General features: G+C 36.7%; 2 protein-coding genes and 1 non-coding gene across 5 annotated transcripts; 2 read left to right on the forward strand and 1 right to left on the reverse strand.

Annotated features, from left to right (window-relative positions):
* Positions 1 to 14: 14 nt before the first annotated feature.
* Positions 15 to 13,412, forward strand: LOC127851251 (prefoldin subunit 3-like). The gene is made up of 6 exons (XM_052384895.1): positions 15 to 241; positions 3,806 to 3,927; positions 7,652 to 7,718; positions 10,469 to 10,567; positions 11,302 to 11,440; positions 12,226 to 13,412. The coding sequence occupies exons 1-6, from the start codon at positions 167 to 169 to the stop codon at positions 12,294 to 12,296; spliced, it is 573 nt and encodes a 190-aa protein (XP_052240855.1). The 5' UTR covers positions 15 to 166; the 3' UTR covers positions 12,297 to 13,412.
* Positions 2,509 to 2,590, forward strand: Trnas-aga (transfer RNA serine (anticodon AGA)). Its single transcript has one exon. It is a non-coding gene; the product is annotated as a tRNA-Ser (tRNA).
* Positions 13,413 to 18,663: 5,251 nt separating the features above from the next.
* On the reverse strand, positions 18,664 to 25,963 carry LOC127851243 (BTB/POZ domain-containing protein 6-B-like). Of its 3 annotated transcripts, XM_052384864.1 has the most exons (4): positions 25,901 to 25,963; positions 24,792 to 24,910; positions 20,766 to 20,885; positions 18,664 to 20,436 (listed from the first exon to the last, which is right to left on the reverse strand). In XM_052384864.1, exons 1-4 carry the CDS (start codon positions 25,919 to 25,921, stop codon positions 19,230 to 19,232), a joined length of 1,467 nt encoding a protein of 488 aa, XP_052240824.1. In that variant the 5' UTR covers positions 25,922 to 25,963; the 3' UTR covers positions 18,664 to 19,229. The 3 variants fall into 3 exon arrangements, with proteins under 3 accessions (XP_052240824.1, XP_052240826.1, XP_052240825.1); XM_052384866.1 differs by lacking the exons at positions 24,792 to 24,910; positions 25,901 to 25,963 and adding an exon at positions 21,563 to 21,678 and having other exon boundaries at positions 18,664 to 20,422; XM_052384865.1 differs by lacking the exons at positions 24,792 to 24,910; positions 25,901 to 25,963 and adding an exon at positions 21,563 to 21,678.
* Between the last annotated feature and the right edge of the window lie 254 nt (positions 25,964 to 26,217).

Consider the following 26,217-nt stretch of genomic DNA (forward strand, 5'->3'; position numbering starts at 1 on the left):
GCAATATAATGCTGTTGTCAAACAATCTCAGCTTGCTTTAAAGTAAAAGGTTTGAATATTGAAATTGTGTACATGAAAAAGAATTAATATTTTTTACATCTTTTTATAAAAATCAAAAACTATATTTCGTTTGATTTTTGCTTGAGTTAAATAAAACTACTCCAAGATGGCGTCGTCTGAATCTTTGGTTACGGAAAATGCCTCTAAAACATACTCAGGGATCCCCAAAGCTGAATTTTTGGTACGTTTCGACCATTGTTTTCGTTAACCCATTTATTCACTCAACTTAAAATAGCCAACACATGACAAACGAGTGCTCAATAGTGTGAGCGTTTTCATTGAACTTTGCATGTTTTACCAAAGACAACACAAACACGTGTTAACTTGTTTCTAACAACAAGTTAAACCAGTTGTTCTTTTCTTGATATCCCTTATGTGTGAAAGTCTATAGAAGTGTGTACGTATGTGCTGTTAAAATGGTGTTTATTATGTGTTTAACCTAAACAGCGACAATCTCTAAGGGTCTCATTTTACTAAAATTTATGATTACTTGTTTATCTGTGATTATTGTTGGGTACCAAATCTTAAAACAGTCTTATTTTCATTGGTTCTGTTATACTATTAGCAAATCTTTTCTAACGACATTCAGACATTGGTGGAACAAATATCTTAATGTGGGTAAATATTGTCCTCGAGTGAACGGTTTTGACGCCTCTAAGCAGTCTGTTAAAGTTTTGTTGCTCTAATTAGGGATATAGGTCATTATCCCCACGCTTTTTGAAAAAAAGGTGGGGATATTGTGGTTATCTCCGCCGTCCGTCCGTCTGTCTGTCTGTCCGTCCGTCCTGGCCACTATCTCCTCCTACACTAAAAGCACTAGAACCTTGAAACTTACACACATGGTAGCTATGAGCATATGTGCGACCCTGCACTATTTGGAATTTTGATCTGACCCCTGGGTCAAAAGTTATAGCGGTTGGGGTGGGGCCGCGTCAGAAATTATCACTCATTTTTTTAGGTTATTTTACATTTACTTCTTTATTTCTACACCGATTCACTTCAAATTGATACTGGACCTCTCTTATGACAATACGGTCAATCTCAACCATGCATGGCCCCATTCCCAACCCTGGGGTGCCCCGCCCACATAGGCCACACCCACCCAAAATTTCCATTTACTATAATTTTTTCATTTCTACACGGATTCACTTCAAATTGATACTGAACTTTTGTTATGACATTAGGGTCAATCTCAACTATGCATGGCCCCAATCCCAACCCTGGGGCGCCCGCCCACATAGGCCACACCCACCAAAAAATTCCATTTACTATAATTTTTTCATTTCTACACGGATTCACTTCAAATTGATACTGAACTTCTCTTATGACATTAGGGTCAATCTCAACTATGCATGGCCCCATAACCAACCCTGGGGCCCCGCCCACATAGACCACACCCACCCAAAATTGCCTTTACTATAATTTCTTCATTTCTACACCGATTCACTTCAAATTGATATTGAACTTCTCTTATGACAATACAGTCAATCTCAACTATGCATGGCCCCATTACCAACCCTGGGGCGCCCCGCCCACATAGACCACACCCACCCAAAATTGCCTTTTACTATAATTTCTTCATTTCTACACCGATTCACTTCAAATTGATACTGAACTTCTCTTATGACAATACGGTCAATCTCAACTATGCATGGCACAATTACCAACCCTGGGGCGCCCTGCCCACATATGTCACACCCACCCAAAATTGCCTTTTACTATAACTTCTTCATTTCTACACCAATTCACTTCTAATTGATGATGAACTTCTCTTATGACAATACGGTCAATCTCAGCTATGCAAGGCCCCATTACCAACCCTGGGGCACACCTAGGTCAAACATTCGGCGTGGGGATACGCGTCGGCCTCTGCCGCGCCATTTCTAGTTAATATTTTATGTCATCACACATTTAACTTTTATTTACACATTTTAAATGCAAGTGATTGTGTTATCAACCAAAATTCGTCGATAAACAAAATGATCTTATGCTACTGAGGTCACGGTGGTGTAGTGGAAGAGGTTTCCGCCTAGCGATCGAGGTTAGTGGGTTCGCTCCCTACTCATTATCTCCTCAATAGATAACCAAGTACTGGTTCTTCCCATGAAACGGACTCGACAGTGTCCATATCTGCCTTTAATCCTAGAAAGAGCGGTTGGCAGTAAACAGAGATAGATAGATGCTGTAACAGTGGCCATTTTGTTGAGAGTGCCCAAAAATGACACCTCTGATTTGTTACCTGCTTTCAATGTAAACATTACTCCTGTCAAGACTTAATGCATGGAACATTAGCTCGTGATTGTGGTACTTACATTTGTATCTTTGTTAAAGCAATATGGATCTTAAGGTAGCGCACCCGTAATGATTTCCCACTATTTCTTCGAAGATCAAAGAGCGTTTTTATCTGTTTACTTATGGATATCTAATTTAAGCAGGTACTAATGTGAAGTTGTCGTGGCCTAGTGGTTAAGGCGATAGACTAGAAATCTTTTGGAATCTTCCCGCGCAGGTTCAAATCCTGCTGACAACGCATACTTTTGCGACGCATTTTATTTCTTTTTTAACATAATTTGATTTAATATAGCATATAAGCTATGTTTGTTGTTAAATAGAGGGCTTGACACTAACTTTGTTTACCTACTGACGCAAAGGATCACCACCTTTCAGAAATTACTGGTCCTCCAAGATTTCAAGTGGTCCGACAATTTCTCTGTTATTTTACCTAAATTTCAAGTTACTTTCCGAACTTAATTCCACAATGTATTGTGCATTTATAAAAAGAAAACTATACTATCTACTATACTATCTCAATGTCCCTTTCATATTTTCGCTGTACTTCAAGCTTCTCTTCATTAGTTTAATTTTTTTTAGGCGTAGGTTCAACCATCCCCGGAATGAAATTCCACATCGCGAAAACTTGTAATCTTGAAAATACGCACGTTTACTTTCCCGCAATATCAAAACATTATTCGGCGCCCTCCAGTATAAATTCTTACGGTAAACAAAGTATATTCTCATGGTATTAAGATCGATAAAATGCTGATTATTGCTGCTTTTTCAAAATAATAAATACCATTTTGTTCATTTCTCGATCCGTACCATAAGAATTTTATGTTACTTTGTGTATCGATCACTGCGAAGTCCGGAGACATTTTCGGAAGACATTTGCAGATCGCAAATCAATTTTTTGATGCGACAACAGGTTTTTGTCATCCGGGCATCTAGAAAAAATGGAATTTCTAATATGTTGATATTTTTATCCCGGTCTCGAGTCAGCCCATAAAAAAATGATGAAATTATTGGTTTATTATGAACATATAAAGTTGTTTTATTGATGAAAACTGCTTTCCAGTATTTCACAATAAGCTGGCCAGGATTTTTAAGTGGTCCAACGGATCAACCAAATTTCTAGTTTCACTGGTCCTCCCAATTTTTTACTGACCCCGAGTCAACGGACCACCGTTAGTGTCGAGCCCTGAAATATGTTGCAATTTTTATGTACATTCTACAATTTTTTAAATTTAAACAACTTATGGCTAAATTGGGTGATTTACTGCTGAAAATACGAATCATGCATGTTGCATTTTTATTTTTATAAAAAAAAAGTAAACAGTAAATCTGTCTATTCCTGGGTAACTTGGTTTTGATCAAGTTATATTTGTAGTTTATATATTTATATATAAATGTTTTTCAACCATCAAATGATGTGAGCCCTATGTAATGTGAATGTTTGTTATTTTCCCAGGAGGATGTTGATAGCTACATGGCCTCTGCGGAGGAGACTGCTGAGAGTGCCCTGAAGAAACTGGATGAGCAGCACAACAAATACAAGTTCATGGAATACAATCTGAATACTAAGAAAAACAGGTACAAGTCTCCCTACGCCAACTATTGGGTGGATATGGGGGGTCTGAGTTGATGTCAGCCATTTAATCGTTTTATAGTCCCCTACCGGTGAATGATTTAGGCTCTTTTCTGGTTCCTGCGATAACTTTAAAAGTTCTTGATATTTTTTCATGAAACTTGAAACATGGACAGATGGCAAGATGGGGATTATTCACGTTATTTCATTTTGTTCCTACGTCAAGAATTCTGGTTGCTAGTATGGCAACAAATATATATCAAAAATCTGAAAATGGTGGAGTTTCACAGGTAGGGGACCATATTGCTTGGCAATCTCTTGTTATAACTGAAGAGTGTTAATCGTGGTAGCTGCAGCCTAAATACACTGTATCCCAAATCTACCAAGTGTCAACTCACCTGTGTACATATACTCAGTTTAAGACTTCACACATGTGTTGGGTATCTTAACCCTTTCCAACCCAGAAGCAAGGTGAAAATGCCGATGTGCAAACAGCATAAAACCAGAACAGCCAGCGAGTAACTTGCAGTCTTTTCAGGTTTTATGCTTTTGCTGCTCATCAGTATCTAAGGATTGGAATTGAAACCTTTAAAACTTAGATCTAGTAAGAAAGGCCTTTAATTAAATTCAACTTTTAAAGGGACTACCGGGTACAAATGCGTCAAAATACGTATCTTAGTGGTAAAGAGTTGATGCAAAGTCACAGACCAAGGCCTGGAACTCAGTCCTGTAATTATGCAGAATTATGCCACTTTGTGTTCTATGAAAATTGTGATTAACATTAGAGCTGTAACGATTTGGTTTGATGCATCGAAAAACCGGTTCAACCCCGCCGATTCGATTTTGATACCAATACGGCCAATTTCGATTCGATTCACTTCAATCCCGATAGATCCTCATGTTAAACCTTACTTTCCAAATCCGTCGTCTAAACTTTCTTGTCATTTGTAATACGTCGTGTGATTGTTCATTAGCCAATATGGAATCAAATGAATGAATGAATTACATGCTGAGCATTACATCAGCTGGTAAAATGGCTTCTTCAACCACGCTGAAAGACGCACCGTCAAAATTAAAATCAAAAGTATGGGAACATTTCGGATTTCGAGAAGGTTCTGATGCAAAGGCAACTTGCAAAACGTGGTTTGTTTTAACGTAAGTTACCCTTAATCTGGAAGCTAGCGCTACAAATTTGAGGCAACATTTAAAGAGAAAACACATGGTTGATATTTCAGATGTGATGTGTATCACCTACATTTTGATAACAGAAAGTTACTGTTACTAAATTATACCCATGTGATGTTTTGATCTCTTTTTTTTAATACATATGGTTTGTGTACTAAATTGTTTGCATTCTGTTAAGAAGTCAACTGGAAGTTGTTTATATACTTACATTTTTTTTTCTTTTCTGTTAAATACATGTGATACATTGTGCATGGCCCTCAATCTATTAAATCCGCCGAAATTCGTCGTCAGTCCCCCACCTAAAAAGTATACTTTTTACCCCTTTTTGGGGGGAAAATGTAATGTAATAATGAGAGAGTAAATAAAAAATCCCCCAAAAAGGGAAACGCCGCGAAAATTCTCCCTCCTAAGGGCTGCGGACCCCTTCCCCCAAAGTAGTGTGAGGGCGCTGTTGTGCTCTTATGTTATTTAAGAATAACTCAACATGAAGTTTTGTTCAATAAATTTGTTACTTATAAAACAATGTTGCGTTTTTAATTTTATTTAAAAAATTAAACACTTTAAATGTACAACATAATATGTTAATAACAAATACCAAACATATTCATTCATGCCCTGGACAAACCAAACATGAAATAGTTTGCAAAATAAGCAGCAAATAGTTTAATTTGAATAGAATCGAAAATAATCGAATCAGACCATATGGTATCGAAATCGAATCGAATCGAATGATGGGTGAATCGTTACAGCTCTAATTAACATTTGAGTGCAAGAACTGCTATCTGTAGCTGAAATTTAAAACTAGCATGTGATTGCATTAAAGACCAGTTGGAACAAGGTCAAGGTCACTGTTGCTAGTAAAAATATAACAAGTTTGCGTTCAATAACTTCAGTAAGGATGAAGATATTTTGCTGAAATTATGTATGTACAGGGTAGTTAGAAACCTGTTATTTAAGTGATGGTTGAGTTTGGGGATCAATGTGACTGCTACGAAAAATATAACAAGGAGTTTCAGCTTAATAACTTTCGTTTGGATGGAGGTATTTTTGGGTAATTTGATGTGTAAGTACTAAGCAGCTTACATTCAAAACTTTGTTGGAATAGCATTTTGGGCTTGTTGGATCAAGTTCATTGTTACTAAAAAAAAAAGAAAAAGAGTGTGCACTCAATAACTTTTATATGGGTGTTCATTTTGTGCTGTAATTCTGTTTGTACAAATGTAGGTAACATAATATAGACCCAGGTCGTGATTGCATATTTTGCCAGTTTGGTCAAGGTTACTGAAAATGTTTCCTTGAAATACCTTAAGTCGGGAGTTGTTGTTCTGTAATATTCTATGTAGGTAGCTTTTGAAAATGAAAGCAGTTACATTTATTTGTAAAATTTGTGAAAATCTGATTTCTTGTCTTTTTTTAATTTATTAGTGGTCATCTTTAATTTAACCTATAACTTTATTATAATTACAAATATTAAATTTCAAATATGTTTTTTCGGTCATTACATTCAAAGTCAAAGAATAATCAAGTGTGCTGTCTTTGGACTGCTCTTGTATGAATGCAACAATCAAATATTTTATACCCTAAGCATTCCTTTTTTATGCTGATTCATTTATTCTCTACAAGCAGTGCTTGTGTTGATCAGCTACTGCAGTGTTGATTAATAACTTTTCAATGGCCAGGTGATAATTGTGTTACACGCTTACAGCTACATTTTGCAACTCAACATTCACAGTAAAAGACTTTTTGAAGTCATGTTGATACCTTTTTAGCTCACCTGATTGCTCAGGTGAGCTTTTGTGACCGGTCTTTGTCCGTTGTCTGTCCGTCCGTCCACATTTGTTCGTAAACACTCTAGAGGCCATATTTATTGTCCTATCTTCATGAAACTTGGTCAGAAGCTTTGTCCCAATGAAATCTCGGTCGAGTTCAAAACAGGGTCGTGCCGGGTCAAAAACTAGGTCACTAGGTCAAAAAAAAAGGAAAAACTTGTTAACACTGTAGAAGTCACATTTCATGCCCAATCTTCATGTTACGTTGTCAAAATGTTTGTCTTAATGATATGTTGGTTGAGTTCAAAAGTGGTTCCGGTCCGTTGAAAAACATGGCCGCCATGTTATTTATGAAAGGTATGTAGCTATTATTGAAAATCAAATAAAACAAAAATACATTTTTGCGATTGTTGAACATACATTAAACCCTGCAGGCTTGAATCATGATGTATTCTTTAGTTTACAAACTTTATGTACAATGGCAGAATACTTATATGTGCTATTTTCTTGAATTCAAACATTGTTAGTTGAAGTGAGTCAATGATAAATATACATCAGTTTTAAATTTAATTATACTCACTGATGCTTTTCAAATCAATACATCCTTTATAATGGTTTTTGTTTGTTACGATATATCATCCTGTTGTGTGGATCTCGTTTTATTTGAAAAATCAATTGAAGTTTTAATTTCATTACATTGATAACACAGCTGCTTAGATTTTGTATTTTGTTTTGTAGTTTAACATGTGTATGTGCATTTATTTTTCTTTTACAGACTGAAGTCGCAAATTCCAGACATAAAGAAATCTCTAGACATAATTTCTCACTTACAAGCAAAAAAGGTAAATAAATTATGACCCCTTCAAAGAAGAGGGGGTATATTGTTTTGCTGGATATCAGTCGGTCTGTCGGTAGACCAGTTCGTTTCCAATTAAAAACAGTCAAACCGATTTACTTGATACTTCACATGTGCATTTGCCTTAGACAGAAGATGGCCCCTATTGAAATTGGGGTCACTAAACTCAAAGGTCACAATAAGTGTGAAAATAGTTTCTGATCAATAAACTGGTAAAGGAATTGACTGATTAACTTAACTTGATACTGCACATTTGCATTGGCCTTGGACAGAAGATGACCACTATTGAAATTGGGGTCACTAGTTAAAGGGTCAAGGTAACTTAAATGTCTTTGACATTAAGTGTGAAATTCTTTTCTGTTCTATGTCATCAAAGGATTCATTGATGGGTGTCAAGGCCCTGTTTGGGGGCACCTGTCTCTGAACCCGGAGCTCTTGTTATCATAATAATGTTATTGCATTGATAAACCATTTTTAGCTCATCTATTTTTTGGGAAAAAAAAAAGAGCTATTGTCATCACCTTGGCGTCGGCGTTGGTGTCGGCGTCCGGTTAAGTTTTGCGTTTAGGTCCACTTTTCTCAGAAAGTATCAATGCTATTGCATTCAAACTTGGTACACTTACTTACTATCATGAGGGGACTGGGCAGGCAAAGTTAGATAACTCTGGTGTGCATTTTGACAGAATTATGTGCCCTTTTTATACTTAAAAAATTAAAAATTTTGGTTAAGTTTTGTGTTTAGGTCCATTTTATTCCTTAAGTATCAAAGCTACTGCTTTCATACTTGCAATACTTACTAACTATCATAAGGGGACTGTGCAGGCAAAGTTATGTAACTCTGACTGGCATTTTGACAGAATTATGTGCCCTTTTTATACTTAGAAAATTGAAAATTTGGTTAAGTTTTGTGTTTAGGTCCACTTTATTCCTACAGTATCAAAGCTATTGCTTTCATACTTGCAACACTTATTTACTATCATAAGGGGATTGTGCATGCAAAGTTATGTAACTCTGACTGACATTTGGACGGAATAATGGGCCCTTTATACTTAGAAAATTGAAAATTTGGTTAAGTTTTGTGTTTTGGTCCACTTTACCCCTAAAGTATCATAGATATTGCTTTCATACTTGGAACACTCGCAAACTATCATAAGGGGACAGTAAAAGGACAAGTTGCATAACTCTGGTTGTAATTTTTATGGAATTATGGCCCTTTTTTGACTTAGTAACTTTGAATATATGGTTAAATTTTGTGTTTCGATCCACTTTACTTCTAAAGTATCAAGGCTATTGCTTTCAAACTTCAAATACTTTCATGCTATCATGAGGTTACTGTACCTGGCAAGTTGAATTTTACCTTGACCTTTGAATGACCTTGACTCTCAAGGTAAAATTGTTAAATTTTGCTAAAATTGCCATAACTTCTTTATTTATGATTAGATTTGATTGATACTTTGACAAAACTACTCTTACCTGACATACCACAATAGACTCCACCCAAACCATCCCCCGTGCCCTCCCTCCCCCCCCCCCCCCGAATCCCCCCCTTATTTTTTTTTTTTTTTTTTTTTTTTTTTTTTTAAGATCATCTCACAAATGACCACCACACCCTCACACTATACCCCCCCCCCCCCCCACCCCACCCCTCACCCAATTTTTTTTTTGAAACGGTTAAAAAACACAAATATTTATTTTTATTATTTTATTTTTGAAATACCGTCCAAACATCGCACCCAATAATCCCCCCCCCCCCCTCCCCCCAAATTTTTTTTGCATTTTTTTTTCCCGCATTTTTGGTAGATAATGTAATAAATGTCCACACCTCTACACTATACACCCCTCTTCACTCCACCTCTCCCTCCTTTGTGATTTAAATTGAGAGTCCCTTCACCTTTGAAAAGAAAATAGATGAGCGGTCTGCACCCACAAGGCGGTGCTCTTGTTTGATGAATATAATTGCATTCGTTCTTTTATTCTAAACATGGATATCCAGCAATTTTTTTCTTCTTTGTAAAGTACCGAAAAACGGCACTTTCCCAATAAGGAAAAAACTATAAATTTTCCAATTGCTGTCAAAAATATTCCCAATTGAAGGTTTCCTATAAAAAAATTTTTTTTTTTTAAATAAAGTGCAACATATAGTTAGTTTCCATATGCAGCTCCATGGCTTGAACCTAAGTAATTATAATATGGACTACTTGACAAGTTAAATGACAACATTAAGTTATCAATTTTAAAGTATTTGGGAGCAAAAGCTGAAATACACCAATAGCCCAATATGAAGACTTCACGGCATGAATTTTCCCAATTTCAGGGTTTTTTGCGCACAATTTTCCCAATTGGGCTGGTACATGTACTTTTCCCAGTTGGGCAAAAAATATCGCTGATTATTATTATCAATACTGATGAATTATGTTAAAATATGCAAACCTTGTTGATCAAGAATTTTAAATCTTAAGTAATTGTACATGTATACTATACTAATTTCAATGAGCTCATCACTTGTATTCAATACAGCTGTCGGATAACAGACAAATGCCCGTTAACACAAATAATGTTATCAAGCTTTAAATGCAGAAAAATACTGGTGTTACCATCCATTTTCAAGCATAAGGAGAATTGCATAAACATTGTTAACAAATTTTACAGTTGGAAGATGCTTTTTTCACATGTCATCTGTTTAACGTAAACAGTCAGCCAGTTTGTGTGTATTAACTGTGACATAACTGGTTTCAGAGTTCCAGTGAGGCAATGGAGACAAGGTTCCTGCTATCTGACCAGGTCTTTGCGAGAGCGCGGGTCCCACCCACTGATAAAGTCTGCTTATGGCTAGGAGTAAGTTGTTGCAATCCAGTCATGGAGCTGGATCTTGTGTTCAGATCCAATCAATCCAATAATGGAGCTGGATCTCGTATTCAGATCCAATCAATCCAGTAATGGAGCTGGATCTTGTGTTCAGATCCAATCAATCAGCTCCATCTTGTGGTCCGATCCAATTAATGAGCGAGTAACTGGCAGTCTGTTGAAGTTTATTGCTGTTTGCTGCTGTTCAGTACTTAGGGTTGGATTCGAAGCCTTTAAAACTTGAATTTAGTAAGAAAGTTCTTTAAATAAATTTAACTGTCTAAGGGACTATACATGCGTCAAAATACGTATCTAAGTGGTAAAGGGTTAAGAAGCTTGTCCTGTTTTTGTTGCTATGTACAATAGCCCATTAGATTGTGTCTGTCCATCTTGCACTTTTTGGTGAACATAATTATGATGTTGTTTAGAATATCAAAGTTCATTATAATACAGAATGATATTCTTTGGAAACTCATAACCAATATACATAAATGATATGTAAATTTTCATCTAGTCTCTAATTTTTTGATTTTTTACATATCAGTATTATAACTTATAGGAATTTTTGAAATTAAAGAATTTTGACATCACATATACATTCTATCATTAATTGAATATGTATTTATACATTTATATCGGTCTACGTTTATGTTTTTTTTTAACTAATGAAATGCAATAACGTGTGTGACACAAGTTATGTATTTTTACTATTTTATATGTTCCAGGCAAATGTAATGTTAGAGTACAATATAGATGATGCAGAGGCATTGTTACGTAAAAATCAGGAGGCTGCCACAAAAAGTTTAAAACAAGTTGAGGAAGAACTTAGCTATATAACTGAGCAAACTACTACCCTAGAAGTTAGTATCCTTTTTTGTTATGCTTATAACATGGCTTAAGTAAGGTTAGTATGGTGTATTTTTTATTTTATTGTCCCCTACCGGTTTCACGGTTTGCGCTCTGTGTGTCCGTGTGTCCGTCAGTCTGTGAGTCTGTCACACTTTTCTGGATCCTGCGATAACTTTAAAAATTCTTAATATTTTTTCATGAAACTTGATAGATGGCAATAAGGACATTATGCACGTCATTTAATTTTGTTCCTACGTCAAAAATTCTGGTTGCTATGGCAACAAATATTTAATTTTTTTTTTATATATTTCTGACAATGGTGGAGCTGGTAGGGGACATATATTGCTTGGCAATAGTCTTGTTTTTAAATATTTTTGCAGTGTGTATTTATCAATTGACTTTTTAAATACTTTCAAAGCAGGGTTGTCTATATAATTTTGGTTTGTCTATGTTTGCCTTTACTGAACACTACTGGTTCTACCCAGCAAAAAGACTTGAAAGGTCTGTATAAAACCAAAGCTTTCCAGCCTAAATAAGATCGTTGAAACTAATCTAATTGCACTACATTCACTTTGCTGCAAAGAAATCTGTCTCATATGGATTTGTCTTAATTTTGTATGAAGATTAGTGAAGTTATGTAGTTCATTATTTTTAATGAACTGCAAATGTTTTTCCATTTATTAGGACCAAAGTTAAAATTTAAATTAATTTAAATCTAGCATTTTTAGTATAATGCTATCATAGTTAAAGTTGGTTGAATTTGAGTTGCATGAATTTTTTATTCCTTAACATTGTGTTAGATATGGCACGTGTCTATAACTGGGATGTGAAAAAGCGTCGGCACAATGAACAATCCAGCAAATCGTCATAGCAACGTATTTTCTTAGAAACATCATAGAAACCGGGTTGTACTCAGCATTTGAACAACACAAAAATAATTGTGCTATTATCTTCTCTTTTTTTTAAATTAATATTTATTACTATTTTACTTGCTTTTTTTTACTGAAAGCAGATGCAATAATACTTTAGTTATAAACAAACAGTTTCTGAAATTCTGGAAAGAACATTTGTTAAGGAAGTAATTTTTTTGTAAATTTCTCACTAACTTGAAATTTTGTTTTCCAATTCACTGCAGTATTGTGCATGCTTTTTTACAATTGTATATGTAACGCAGTACCGCCCTGTGTTCTTCTAGTTCATTTCAATCATGTTCATGGTTTCAAAAAGAATAAAAATCAAAGGATTATTGAATATTTATATCTACATGTTAACTATTCAGGGCTTCAACTTACTTTACTGATTTGTTGAACCCTACATTGTCAAAATCAGTATTACTTTTAGATATTTGAGGAATTGTATGTCAAAAAGAGCCAAAATACAATTCTCTCAGCAAAATATAGAAACAAATTTTACCAATGCCAAAGAATGTCCTACTATTAAATAATGACTTTTATATAAATTGCATGCTTACCACATTTGTTTACTCTGCCAAAGGAGGCTGGATATAGAATTTTGGTCTTCTGTCTGTATGTCACACAATTTTGTAAGGGGGATATCTCAGAAACTACTAGTATATCAGATATCAACATGAATCTTCATGGGTGTATAGATATCAATGGCAAGAGATATCAATTCAACGAATTTGCTTGTGATTTTTTAAAAGTTTTTGCTAACTCTTTTTTTTTCAATAATGTAAAGGTCTATGAGTATATGCTAGGTAGAATCATAGGAGGCCTGGTCATATTTGTTTAAAGTAAAGCAACAGCAAGTCAACATATAGATATGATGATTACAAATCAATGAGATGTGTTCTCAGAGGGTGTTGTTGACTTGTGCTCTGAAATGTTTTCCAATTAAACTGACGTTTTCTATGCTTGCATTTTATTTCTTCAAATTACCATGGGCATTTTATATCTGCCATTGTGTACATATGTAATTTGTTTGCAGCTTATCCCCATATCAGAATAAATTCCAGATGCTTTTCAAAGGTGTGTTACATGCATTATTGATTTTTGTTTTTTGTTTTAATTATTCCATCATTTAAATTTATGCTGTTAAGAGGTTAGTTTTGATAACTTGCATATCCTGTTTTAAGGGGTGGTTTCACAAGCAAACATTTTCTTAAACATAACTTCGTTGAGCTTGGATAGATTAAAAACATGGCAGTCAATATAATGGGGAGACAATATGCCCAGCCTCTGGATTGATATCAATGTCACATTAAAATAAACAGTGTAAGGACTTTGTCTGGAGTGTTTTTGTCCAGCATGGCTGGATTTTCAAATAACTTGGCCGAAGAGGTAAGCATGAAGAGACAAGAGTGTCACACTTAAGACCAAGGAACATATGTCCACAGTCAAGGTTGAAGGCCAAAGTTCAAATATAAGAAATATATTGTATGCAGGTTTGTCCGAATTTATATTTTTTCCATAATGGACTATTGTCCAATTGACTTATGATAATCATAGCAATTGTGGGGACGACTAACAAGTAACATGTATAAAATATTATCCGACCTAACAATCAATATATAACAACAAGAATACAAAAAAACACGATTTTGTGAAATGCTTTGCTTGAAACGGTACAATTCAAAAGTCACCAAATTAAATACCCGGATGCTTTCACGACAGATATTTGGACACAGGCACACATTAATTTTCATTATATGCAATATTCATTTGTTGAGAAATACCTCTCGGTTCCAAGGGAGATTTCCTTGTCCATATTATCATTAAGACCTCTCCGTTGCCAACGTGTGAACGCCCCCTTCACAGCTGTTAAAACTGAATTTAACCCTTGCAAAGATTTACCAATAAACGTATGTTTATTTACAGATATTTGACCCTTGTTATGTATACGACGACCATATTTTGCATAGCTAAATGCATTTCTGGCAGTGTTTATAGGCTCCGAACTTATTAGAGGCAATAAATACAAAGTCAGTCAAATAATTAAACTATTTTGTGCCGCCAATTTATAGTGATACAATTGCATCTGGTGTATGCTCTGCCACATCCAACTTCGCCACACTCTGACCGCATACCAGACGCACGTTTTTTAGATCTCAAGAAAAACGATGTTCGATGAAAACTTGTACAGTCCGCACGAGCAACGTGAGGCAGACGCGCGGTCAACTTACGGTTGACGCACATTTGTTGATTAAAAAACAATAAACTGTGTCTGCAACGGATGCGGTTGACGTGTGTGCATCGTCCGCCAGACTCACGGGGTTCACAAGGTCTACTTTCATTCATCGTGAGATTTTCTTTCATTTATACTGTCAGACGCTCGGTATACGCAATGTATTCACAGAATCCTCGCAACTATATTCCTTTCCAAAAAAGCCACTTTGCATTAAGTGTTAATTTTGTGGAATTAAATGCATGGTTTGCAGTGAGCTTACATTTGTATTACCGTATTAATGTTAAAGAATATCACCTAATGGATAAAACAATAAATTAGAAACCTTTCTCATGCCGTCGATCTGTCCGTCAGTGTCCTGGCTTAAACAAAAATAAGATGTACATCCACCGAGAAGTCCAATGGATAAGATGTACATCTGCCGAGTAGTCCAATGGATAAGATGTACATCCACCGAGTAGTCCAATGGATAAGATGTACATCCGCCGAGTAGTCCAATGGAAAAGATGTACATCCGGCGAGTAGTCCAATGGATAAGATGTACATTCGCCAAGTAGTCCAATGGATAAGATGTACATCCGCTGAGCAGTCCAATGGATAAGATGTACATCCACTGAGTAGTCCAATGGATAAGATGTACATCCGCCGTGTAGTCCAATGGATAAGATGTACATCCGCCGAGTAGTCCAATGGATAAGATGTACATCCGCCGAGTAGTCCAATGGATAAGATGTACATCTGCCGAGTAGTCCAATGGATAAGATGTACATCCGCCGAGTAGTCCAATGGATAAGATGTACATCTGCCGAGTACTCCAATGGATAAGATGTACATCCGCCAAGTAGTCCAATGGATAAGATGTTATTCCACCGAGTAGACCAATGGATAAGATGTACATCCGCCGAGTAGTCCAATGGATAAGATGTACATCTGCCGAGTACGGATCAGATGTACATCCGCCCAGTAGTCCAACGGATAAGATGTACATCCGCTGAGTAGTCCAATGGATAAGATGTACATCCGCCGAGTAGTCCAATGAATAAGATGTACATCCGCCGAGAAGTCCAATGGATAAGAGCATGACATCTCGTGCTAAGGAAAATAAGTCCCATGGTGACTTTCGTACCATCCTCAAATATCTTGTTGTATTTGCAAACCAGTGGCCTCCAGTCAGTCCATGGGTGCACACAAAAACAATATTTTGACAGCGGCATTGACCAGTAAACACTGCACGCAAACACAGTGTTTTGACGGCAGCATTGAGCAGTAAACGCTGCACGCAAACACGGTATTTTTACGGCAGCATTGACCAGTAAACACTGCACGCAAACACAGTATTTTGACGGCGTCATTGACCAGTAAACCCTGCACTCAAACACAGTATTTTGACGGCGGCATTGACCAATAAAAGCTGCACTCAAACACAGTATTTTGACGGCGGCATTGACCAGTAAACGCTGCACTCAAACACAGTATTTTGACGGCGGCTTTGACCAGTAAACGCTGCAGGCAAACACAGTATTTTGACAGCGGCATTGACCAGTAAACGCTGCACGCAAATACAGTATTTTGACGGCGACATTGACCAGTAAACGCTGAACGCAAACACAGTATTTTGACGGCGGCATTGACCAGTAAACGCTGCAGGCAAACACAGTATTTTGACGGCGGCATTGACCAGTAAACGCTGCACGCAAACAATATTTTGACAGCGGCATTGACCATTAAACGCTGCACGCAAACACAATATTTTGACGGTGGCATTGACCAGTAAATGCTGCACTCAAACACAGTATTTTTACGGCGGCATTGACCAGTAAACACAGTATTTTGACGGCAGCATTGACCAGTAAACACAGTTTTTTGACGGCGGCATTGACTAAGCACAGTATTTTGAAGGCGGCATTGACCAGTAAACACAGTATTTTGACGGCGGTATTGACCAGTAAACACAGTATTTTGACGGCGGCATTGACCAGTAAACGCTGCACTCAAATACAGTATTTGACTGCGGCATTGACCAGTAAACGCTGCACGCAAACACAGTATTTTGACGGCGGCATTGACCAGTAAACGCTGCACGCAAACACAGTATTTTGACGGCGACATTGACCAGTAAACACAGTATTCTGACGGCGGCATTGACCAGTAAACACAGTATTTTGACGGCGGCATTGACCAGTACACACAGTATTTTGATGGCAGCATTGACCAGTAAACACAGTATTTTGACAGCGGCATTGACCAGTAAACAAAGTATTTTGACGGCGGCATTGACCAGTAAACACAATATTTTGACAGTGGCATTGACCAGTAAACGCTGCACTCAAACACAGTATTTTGATGGCGGCATTGACCAGTATACACAGTATTTTGACGGCGGCACACAGTATTTTGACAATTGCATTGACCAGTAAACAGTATTCTGATGGCGGCATGACCAGTAAACACAGTATTTTGACGGCGACATTGACCAGTAAACACAGTATTTTGACGGCGGCATTGACCAGTAAACACATTTTGAAGGCGGCATTGACCAGTAAACGCTGCACTCAAATACAGTATTTTGACGGCGGCATTGACCAGTAAACACAGTATTTTGACGGGGCATTGACAAGTAAACGCTGCACGCAAACACAGTATTTTGACGACAGCATTGACCAGTAAACGCTGCACGCAAACACAGTATTTTGACGGCGGCATTGACCAGTAAACATAGTATTTTGACGGCGGCATTGACCAGTTAACACAGTATTTTGACGGCGGCATTGACCAGTAGATACAGTATTTTGACGGCGGCATTGACCAGTAAACACAGTATTTTGACGGTGGCATTGACCAGTAAACTCTGCACTCAAACACAGTATTTTGACGGCGGCATTGACCAGTAAACGCTGCACGCAAACACATTTTTTTTGACGGCGGCATTGCCCAGTAAACACAGTATTTTGATGGCGGCATTGACTAGTAAACACAGTATTTTGACGAGGGCATTGACCAGTTAACACAGTATTTTTACGGGGGCATTGACCAGTAAACACAGTATTTTGACGGCGGCATTGACCAGTACAGTATTTTGACGGCGGCATTGACCAGTAAACGCTACACTCAAACAGTATTTTGACGCCGGCATTGACCAGTAAACGCTGCACGCAAACAGTATTTTGACGGCGGCATTGACCAGTAAACACAGTATTTTGACGGCGGCATTGACCAGTAAACACAGTATTTTGACGGCGGCATTGACCAGTAAACACATTATTTTGACGGCGGCATTGACCAGTAAACGCTGCTTAATTATATCTGCGATGATTATGGTATCAATGGCTTTCAGGTCATTATAATGAATGAAGATTAAATTAGATCTGATCGACGCACTGTAAACGTGCGTCAGTGTTAGTCTTCTTACGATGACGGTAAGGTTTTACTTGCAGACGTGCAATCGACATGCTACTAATGCAAGTGAGTTATACGGCGCCCTCACAGAATCTTCGACTATAGGCAGTTTTAAATCCGAGTTAAACACCCAGCTTGGGACGTCGGTTTGACGCACGATGCTTTTGCAAAGCCTGTTTGAAGAACGACCGACGCATAAACTTAAACGATTGCGCTTATGTCAGTTGCGTTGTTTGCGGCGACCTTGCAGTCTGGGAAAAGGGCGCACGGTCGTCGTATGTCTGATGCACGTTTCGACACAAAATGTATTAGGATTTGACACACGCCGCCGCAAAGCAAGGTGTTTTATTTACCGGGGAAAAAATCGGTCCTATGTAGTCTCAGCAAACATGTGGGCATATTTGACTATTTAAAGGATCTTCCGCTGTGAACATTAGAGCGACATCAGTTCAATATTTAATTTGGAAATTGAAAACTATCGGGGCGGATGGACATTTTCAATGCCTAATGCTCCCAATTTGTGATGTAGGCAATCAAAACAACGAGAAGCATCGATAAAAACAATATGGAACAAACAAAAAAGTGTAAGAATCGTGAAACAAATGTTGAAATAAGGCGGGTAGAGTGCTATATATTTACGGACGCAACAATTTTCAAAATCAATGAATGTTTAAGCAAACGCGTTGTGTCAATAATTGCATTAATATTCCTGCAAATAACGTGAAAGTTGTTGCACTTCCGTTCAGAAGCGACAGTGAGCTATTAAATATGCCCTAGGGCAGAGAAAATTATGGCAAAATTACATTCACAAAAGCAACCATAATGTTACAAAAGGAAATCAATTAGTTGTCAACGTGATGGCAAACCAACAGCAGAGTTCTTTTAAATAGATAACAAATTCCATTTTTAGGACTTCCGTTTTGTCTCTTTAACCGCATGGCCTTATTTAATCTACTTACGGTATTGCATATTATAAACAGCACTGCGATGAGCGAAACTCGACAATAGTAACCATTTAAAAAGAAGTATTGAATAGGATTTTTAAAACACATAATAAGAGATCCTTAATAAACTGTATTGTAAACCGCTACTGTAAACTGTATAAACTTCAAAATTTATTATGAAAAATGAAAATATTAAGACCTACTGCAAGATTAAGTATTACAAAAACTATAAACTGTTACTCAAGTAGCTATTCGACCGCGATTGTTTAACATGTAATATTTTAAGCTAAAAAAGAAGCTGCACAGTTGAGTTTTTCGTTTCATCCTGTCTTGTTGAACAGAAGTGCCGGAATCTGCCCAACAGTGACGTCAGTTCCGTTTGAACTTCGGTTACTGTCGGCGAATTCAAACGTTATGCCGTCTACAGCGTGCAGCTTGCTTCCGCCCACGCCCTTATTGCATGGGCTGCCCTTTATTACCACCATAGCGGTAAATACGCGCCGCGCGGGAACACGCACTGGCCGCGCAAACATGACGTCATACGTCCGCCGTATTGCGTCCGTCGTTATGGTGACTTCATTGCTACGGACCTCTTCTCTCAGGTCGTTATAAAGATACAGTTTCACCTTGTATGTTTCCGCGCCAACAGCCGCGCCGAAAATTTCCATCCCGTACAGGACTATAGGACTCGAACACGAGAAGCATATCGCATCCGGAGGGCCGTTCTGCATCCACGGGCCGTCATACGTACGGAACCGCGAGACGCGCTGCATGTTTGAGCTGTCAGGGCGGAGGAGAGGAATCGACTCCTGCGGTTCGGGTGTAATTTCTTGCAGGAGATTAAGTGGCGACGCTCTCATCATTTTGCGCGTTTCAATAAACTCAGATTTGGTCATTTTGAATTCCTTCATTTTTCTTGACGGTTTCTTCGTTAAAGGATTCATATCTTTCAACCGGAAGCGTTCGTTTTTGTTGAATTTGTGCGACAACTGGCGTTCTTCGCCGTGAAAATACTGAAAAATTGATACCGCTTCTTTGTCGGATAATATATCACGAAAAGAAACGTTCTGTGTGTAATACGTGATGTCCATTGTTGGAAACCGTATCAAGTACAGCAGATCGCCCAACACTGACCGTCGATTCGCGTCCGTTGGCGGCAGTTTTTGTCGTCTGCATTCGTCCGTTGCCCAGGCGACCGCGCATTCAAATATCAAATCTTCACCTGCTTTTAAATTGTCCGCACGCAAAATAGTGCTCAGACATTCCGAGCACAACTCTGAAAATCCGCGCGTTCTGATGACGTCAGATCCGTTTTCTTGCGTGAACTTAATACATTTTTCAAATAAGGCGGTTTCGTTATACATATGGGCTTGTTCCATTATTTTGCAAGCGTTTGCTATGGACACGTGGTCATCAAGAAACCGGAAACATAGTTTGCTGAGCGCGCCAACCTGAAAGCGTCTGGCGACGTGCAGAAGTGAGCCAACATTTTCACCGTGGATGTCTACGTTATCTGTATAAAGAAATCTGAAAATTAAATTAAAGCTGTATTACGCAATCAATAAAACAGCCCAAAGCGTCGTTTCAACCCTTAAGTTGCAATGTATGTCAGCATCCAAAAACCGAAAACGACGTTTGAAAGACGGCTCACTTCAATTCAACGGACTAAAGGTTGATATATAGTAGCTGATATATCTGAGATATATAGCGGACACGTAAGGGTTACGGACAGACTAACGACGGACGAAGGTCATTACTTTAAATCCCCGCTAGAATTGCGACAGGAGATTTAATTAATATAAGAAAAAGGCGATTATTTCATTAGAATTCTACAACAAAACGAGACGTTGACGTACGTAAGAAGGTATCGGAACGCATCCACGGTGACGTCAGGGACGCTGATTGCTAGATTGTTTACGTCAGCGTTGTCTACGAGCATGCGTTGTACGATCGGACTGCGAGCTATCCAAATGTACCTACAAATAACATGCGTTTTAAAATTACATTTGCACAATTTATGTTATGCCTGAAAATCTTACATTACCGTACCATGAATCATTCTTTTTGTACTCATAATCTAAACGTTCAGACGAAATCGATGTATTCAGCGTCATTGTGCTTATTACCCAAGCCAATTTGGCGGACGGTTCATTTCATTTGAATATTGCATTAGTTAAAAAGTAAGAATGGAATTCTAAAGTAAGTTTAGAAGAAGTTTGTTGATTTTTTGCCGGCGTTTAGTAAATTTGTCGTCATACATCATGGCGAAGCATTGTTAAGGAAATAATAAGTGGTAAATACGAAAATGCAGCTTGGAGGACTTTCGATGTGAATTCATGTCGGAACGTTGCTACTGGGGAAAACACCAATATGAGGCCGGTGTATATATTTTAGGTTATTTGCATGTTCTTAGTACGTTAAATTAACATTTAAATTCAATGTGGTTTCAAACATAAAGGACATATAACAGATTTTGATTCGAAAGAATGATATATTAGCACTTAAAGGATCCGCCCAACAGATTTTGGCATGTATTAAAGCTTGTCATTAACTGCTTTAAATGCTTTATATTGATAAATTTAAACATTTGAACTAAAAATCTCCAGTTAAAAATAAGAATACATTTTTTTTTAAAAAGAAGAAAAACGTTAACCTCCACAGGGCTCGAACCACTGACCACTAGAGTCATGGAAACTTGGAGTAAAATGTCTCCCGACTTTGCCACACGACCATCCACGTTTACGTCAAATGCGGAGGTATTTTTTTTACTATATAAGACAAGACGAGACAAACATTTTATTCGAGATCGGTACAGAGTACATAATCTAGAAAATAATGTGATTAAATACAATAAATCAGTGGTCAGTTTGTTTAGGTAATGTTTTTATGTAATGTTTTTAACAAAAAATCAAATATTGATTCAAATACAGTGTACAGACTATGTAACATGCACATGGAGAGTGATGTACATGTATTACACGGTAACAGATTGTCTGATATCTAGTGCATATTTTATATAGTTTGCAACATTTTTAAGAACAGATGCGTTAACAGATCGCATTAAAGAATTGAATTTATATACTGAATGTCGTACGTAAAATTTTATATCAAGGAATCTTCTCCTTACAGTATTGTAACATGGGCAAATACATATAAAATGATACACATCTTCTAGATCGCGACTACCACAATACAAACAGTATCTTTCGTTTCTTAGTATATTACTACAGCCATAACGGCCCGTATGAATTCTTAATGAGTGTGCACAAATCCTAAAGCGTGTAACAAATGTCCTCAGGTTAACAGGCAATATATCAAGGTATTTTTCATAGGCAAAGTTAGTTTTGTAATGAGCGTAATCTGTTTAAACTGGACTACGCAGTAATAACCCTTGCCATTCTTGAATAAAATTGCTTATAAACCGCTCCTTAAATATGAAAGGAAAATAAATACATTCATTTTCTGGGTTTAAAAATACCCCAGAAAACCTCAAATCATCTAGAAGTTTCTTAACACAGGACACCCAGTTAGAGTGACCTAGTTTACAATCTTCTAAAGCTCTATGATACAATAATGAAATAATTATATTATCGCTTTGCAAAATCTTACACCAATACGATATGATCCTCGTATACCTTGATATATATAAAGGGTATCGCTCCAAGTCGCCGTATACTCCTACAGATGCATTAGTATTGCTTTACAAAATTTTAAATGCACACGTTCAATATCTTTTGACTTGGTAAAACCCCAAACTTCGGACGCATAATTAAGTGTAGAACCTACAAAAGCATCGAACAATTCACAACATGACATTGGACTGAAAGGATATTTTTTTAGATTATGTAACAAAATATTTAAAGCTTTTAAAGATTTACCAATTAGGAACTCACTATTTGTAGCAAAATTCCCAGTTTATTTAAAAACACAGCCGGGATAATTAAATTGATCAACAATTTCTATTGGTTCGTTTGTATACGACCATTGCTCGTCCTCACGTAGTGCACCACGTTTTCTGAATACCATAATTTTAGTCTTTGAACTATTGACTTCTAAACTCCACTTATCGCAATAAATTGCTAAATTATTTAAGTGTGCTTGTAATTCTTTGGGCGTTTTGCCTAAAATCACCATATCATCTGCAAAAAGTAAAACCAGCAAAACAATATCATACAGCTCAATACCAGCATTTGCATTATTTTGTAACAACATTTCTAAGTCATCTAAAAGTAGAGACACTAGCAAAGGGGAGACAACCTCGCCTTGTCCTAAGCCGACAGAATATTCGAAGTATTCAAAAAGACTATTACAATGCTTAACACGTGATTTGACATGTGAATACATATTTTTAATAATGAGCAAAACTTTACCACGTATATTGGCATTGTATAATTTATACCAAAGTGCATTTCGATATACTAGTATACTGTCAAAGCATTTTTAAGATCAATAAATGTTACATATAGCCGTTTGTTGTTATTCAAATAATGTTGGACAACAGACAATAAGGAAAATATGGCATCCGTAGTGGACAAACCTTTACGAAAACCAAACTGTGCATCGGAAATGAGGTTATATTTTTCACAAAATGACGTTCACAGCAACGTCGTTCAAGAGACCTGAAAACTGATTTACAACGTCATTTATACAAGTTGAGTCAATACGTGATGTTAAATTGTCTAATTGTTCGGTAATCGACAATAAGCCATTTTTAAAATCATCCTTTAAAACCGCATTCCATCTATATTTGGTTTCAGCATATTCATGTTTTGACAATAGGTTAGTATTACACTTGACAGCAAAATACAATGGTGCATGATCGCTCCACTGGTTAAAATTTAACACCGCAAAATCAGTGATCAGAGTAAAGTGACATTCACGCGCAAGTACATAATCAATAGTGGAAGTACCGTTACGTGACGCAAATGTGAATGAACCTTTGTTACAATCATCAAATAACCTGCCGTTAACCAATCGCATATCCAAAGATTTACATAAGTCAACCAGTTTACAACCAAACGTATTACATGTTTTATCCATTGAGGCCCTGCTAAGAAAATTATCAGGAATGTAATTTTCACAATCAAGAAATTCAACACATTGGTCAAACACTATAAAATCGTGGTTTTGGCCAACTCTGGCATTTAAATCACCTGTAATAAAAACCGGACCCTCAATATTATAATTGTTTATATCATTTTCTAAAGTATCGAAAAAATCAATGTCAATAAGCAATCCTCGTAGTTTCCCAAAATATTGATTCGCGTCGAACGACGCTTTAATCTGTTGGACAGTCCCTTTAAAGCTTATGATAGGATACAAAGCATATACAGTGGATTATTTTGTTGTTTTCTTTTAAAAGGGCCTTTTCAAGTTTGGGTTAATTGACAAAATTGACAAAAAATGTTTCAGAATCGCAAATTTTCGTTTTAGTTATGATATGTGTGAGGAAAAAGTAAAACTGAACATCTACCAAGCTCTAAAATAGCCATTATATGCATCTTTTTACGATTTAAAAACCTGAAAATTATAAAGCGTTGCAACGCGAAACGAATTAATAATTTGGAGAGTTCTGTTGTTGTCGTTATATTTGGTGAAACTACGAGGGTTGCTTATATATAGTATTGAATACACCTCACATTGTATTAGAAAGAATGGCTGAGTGGTCTGAGTGGTAGACATTTTACTCCAGGACTGTAGGGGTCAGTGGTGCGAGCCCTGCTGAGGGTCACTTTTTTTCCTTTTTTTAAAATTTTATTCTTGATTTTTTACTGGAGCTTTTTAGATCCAGTGTTTACATTTATCAATATAAAGCATTTAATGACAAAACATGCCAACATCTGTGAAAAGGCCCCTTTAATGTGAGGTCCCATGATATATACCGATGCGCGCGCATCTTCTGTTTCGTCTCCCCAATGACGAAGGACAAGTCACACGCCACCTCGTTGCGAAGCATGTAGTCGTTCGCCTCAATAATTCCCTTTCCGGTTTGCCAATCCTCCTAAAATTATGCAACGGTTACCCTCTAAGACAATTCTAACTTACGAAAACGACCTTAATTCCCGAAAATTGCGTGTTGTGTTTTGCGGCTGTTATGTTATAACGTAAGCGTACTTGTTCACGCTATTTGCGTTTTTTCTCTGTGTCTGATACTTTCCGTTGTACAAATAATGTGTAGTTGCTTGTGATCTTACATTTAAATGTTGACTGAAAAAAACAACAACTTATATTGGCTTGTTAATAAATGCATACTGTAGGAAAACAATATACCGGTAGAATGTTCCACCTTCGCGAAAAAACAAACACGAAATTCGGTACCAAATAAATATCTTTATTATTTATAACGTAGTTTGAATTTTAGTTACAGAACACTATACATGTATATAAGAATCATGAAGTGTATCAAACTCACGTACTAGAACTACAAATATTGAAAGGTGTCCAGCGTACTACTGTCTTTGCTTACAATAATAATTTAATAACGTTATACTGTAAAAATGGCCAAGTTGAATTATGTTTACGTCACAATCGGGAATCGGATTATCTGCAGATTAAATGAATAAAAAAGCTTATGTCCTACATTACAGAAGAAAAATTGCACCTATTGATTAAATATCGTCTTGGTTAACAATATTTATAATAATGATAAACAAAATATAGTTCATGTATTTTTAAAAGTATATTACGAAACCAAACAGGTGTATTACATACAATAATTGGAATACAATCTATATGTGTTAAAAACTCAACTTAGACATGTACATATCATTTGTTAATTTATTATATTATTTTATTAAATATTAAAAAAAAAATATACTGAATTTGGTTCCACAAACACAAAATCATCATTTAATATCCCTTCATTATTCTGACCTATAAAGATAAAACATTAAAATTGATCACCAACACACCATCGCAACAATTAAATACAGAAACCAGACATATTCACAAATTGAAAAGATATGTATTAAATATTCTAAAGACCACATACCATGCTAAAGCCTTCAGCCATCAGCTCGCCGATGTAGAAAGCTACCTGACTTGCATGTTTTATGTCGACCTATAAATATCCAAATGCTTGTATGGTTGTAAATAGAATGGATATGGTTTCAATCGTCATTCAATATTTAAACACAAATGGATGTTTAATTAACATCCCTACACTGTTTAATCAAACTTCAAATTATAGCTATTAATCTATCGAACTAAGATTAATCAATAATATATTAGATAACGATAATTAAAAATTAAGTATCTGAAATTATTTGCCAAGCTCTTATGTAATCAAATGTAAATGCATCAGTATTC

This window comes from Dreissena polymorpha, chromosome 11 (assembly GCF_020536995.1).
Source record: "Dreissena polymorpha isolate Duluth1 chromosome 11, UMN_Dpol_1.0, whole genome shotgun sequence".
NCBI lineage: Eukaryota > Metazoa > Mollusca > Bivalvia > Myida > Dreissenidae > Dreissena > Dreissena polymorpha.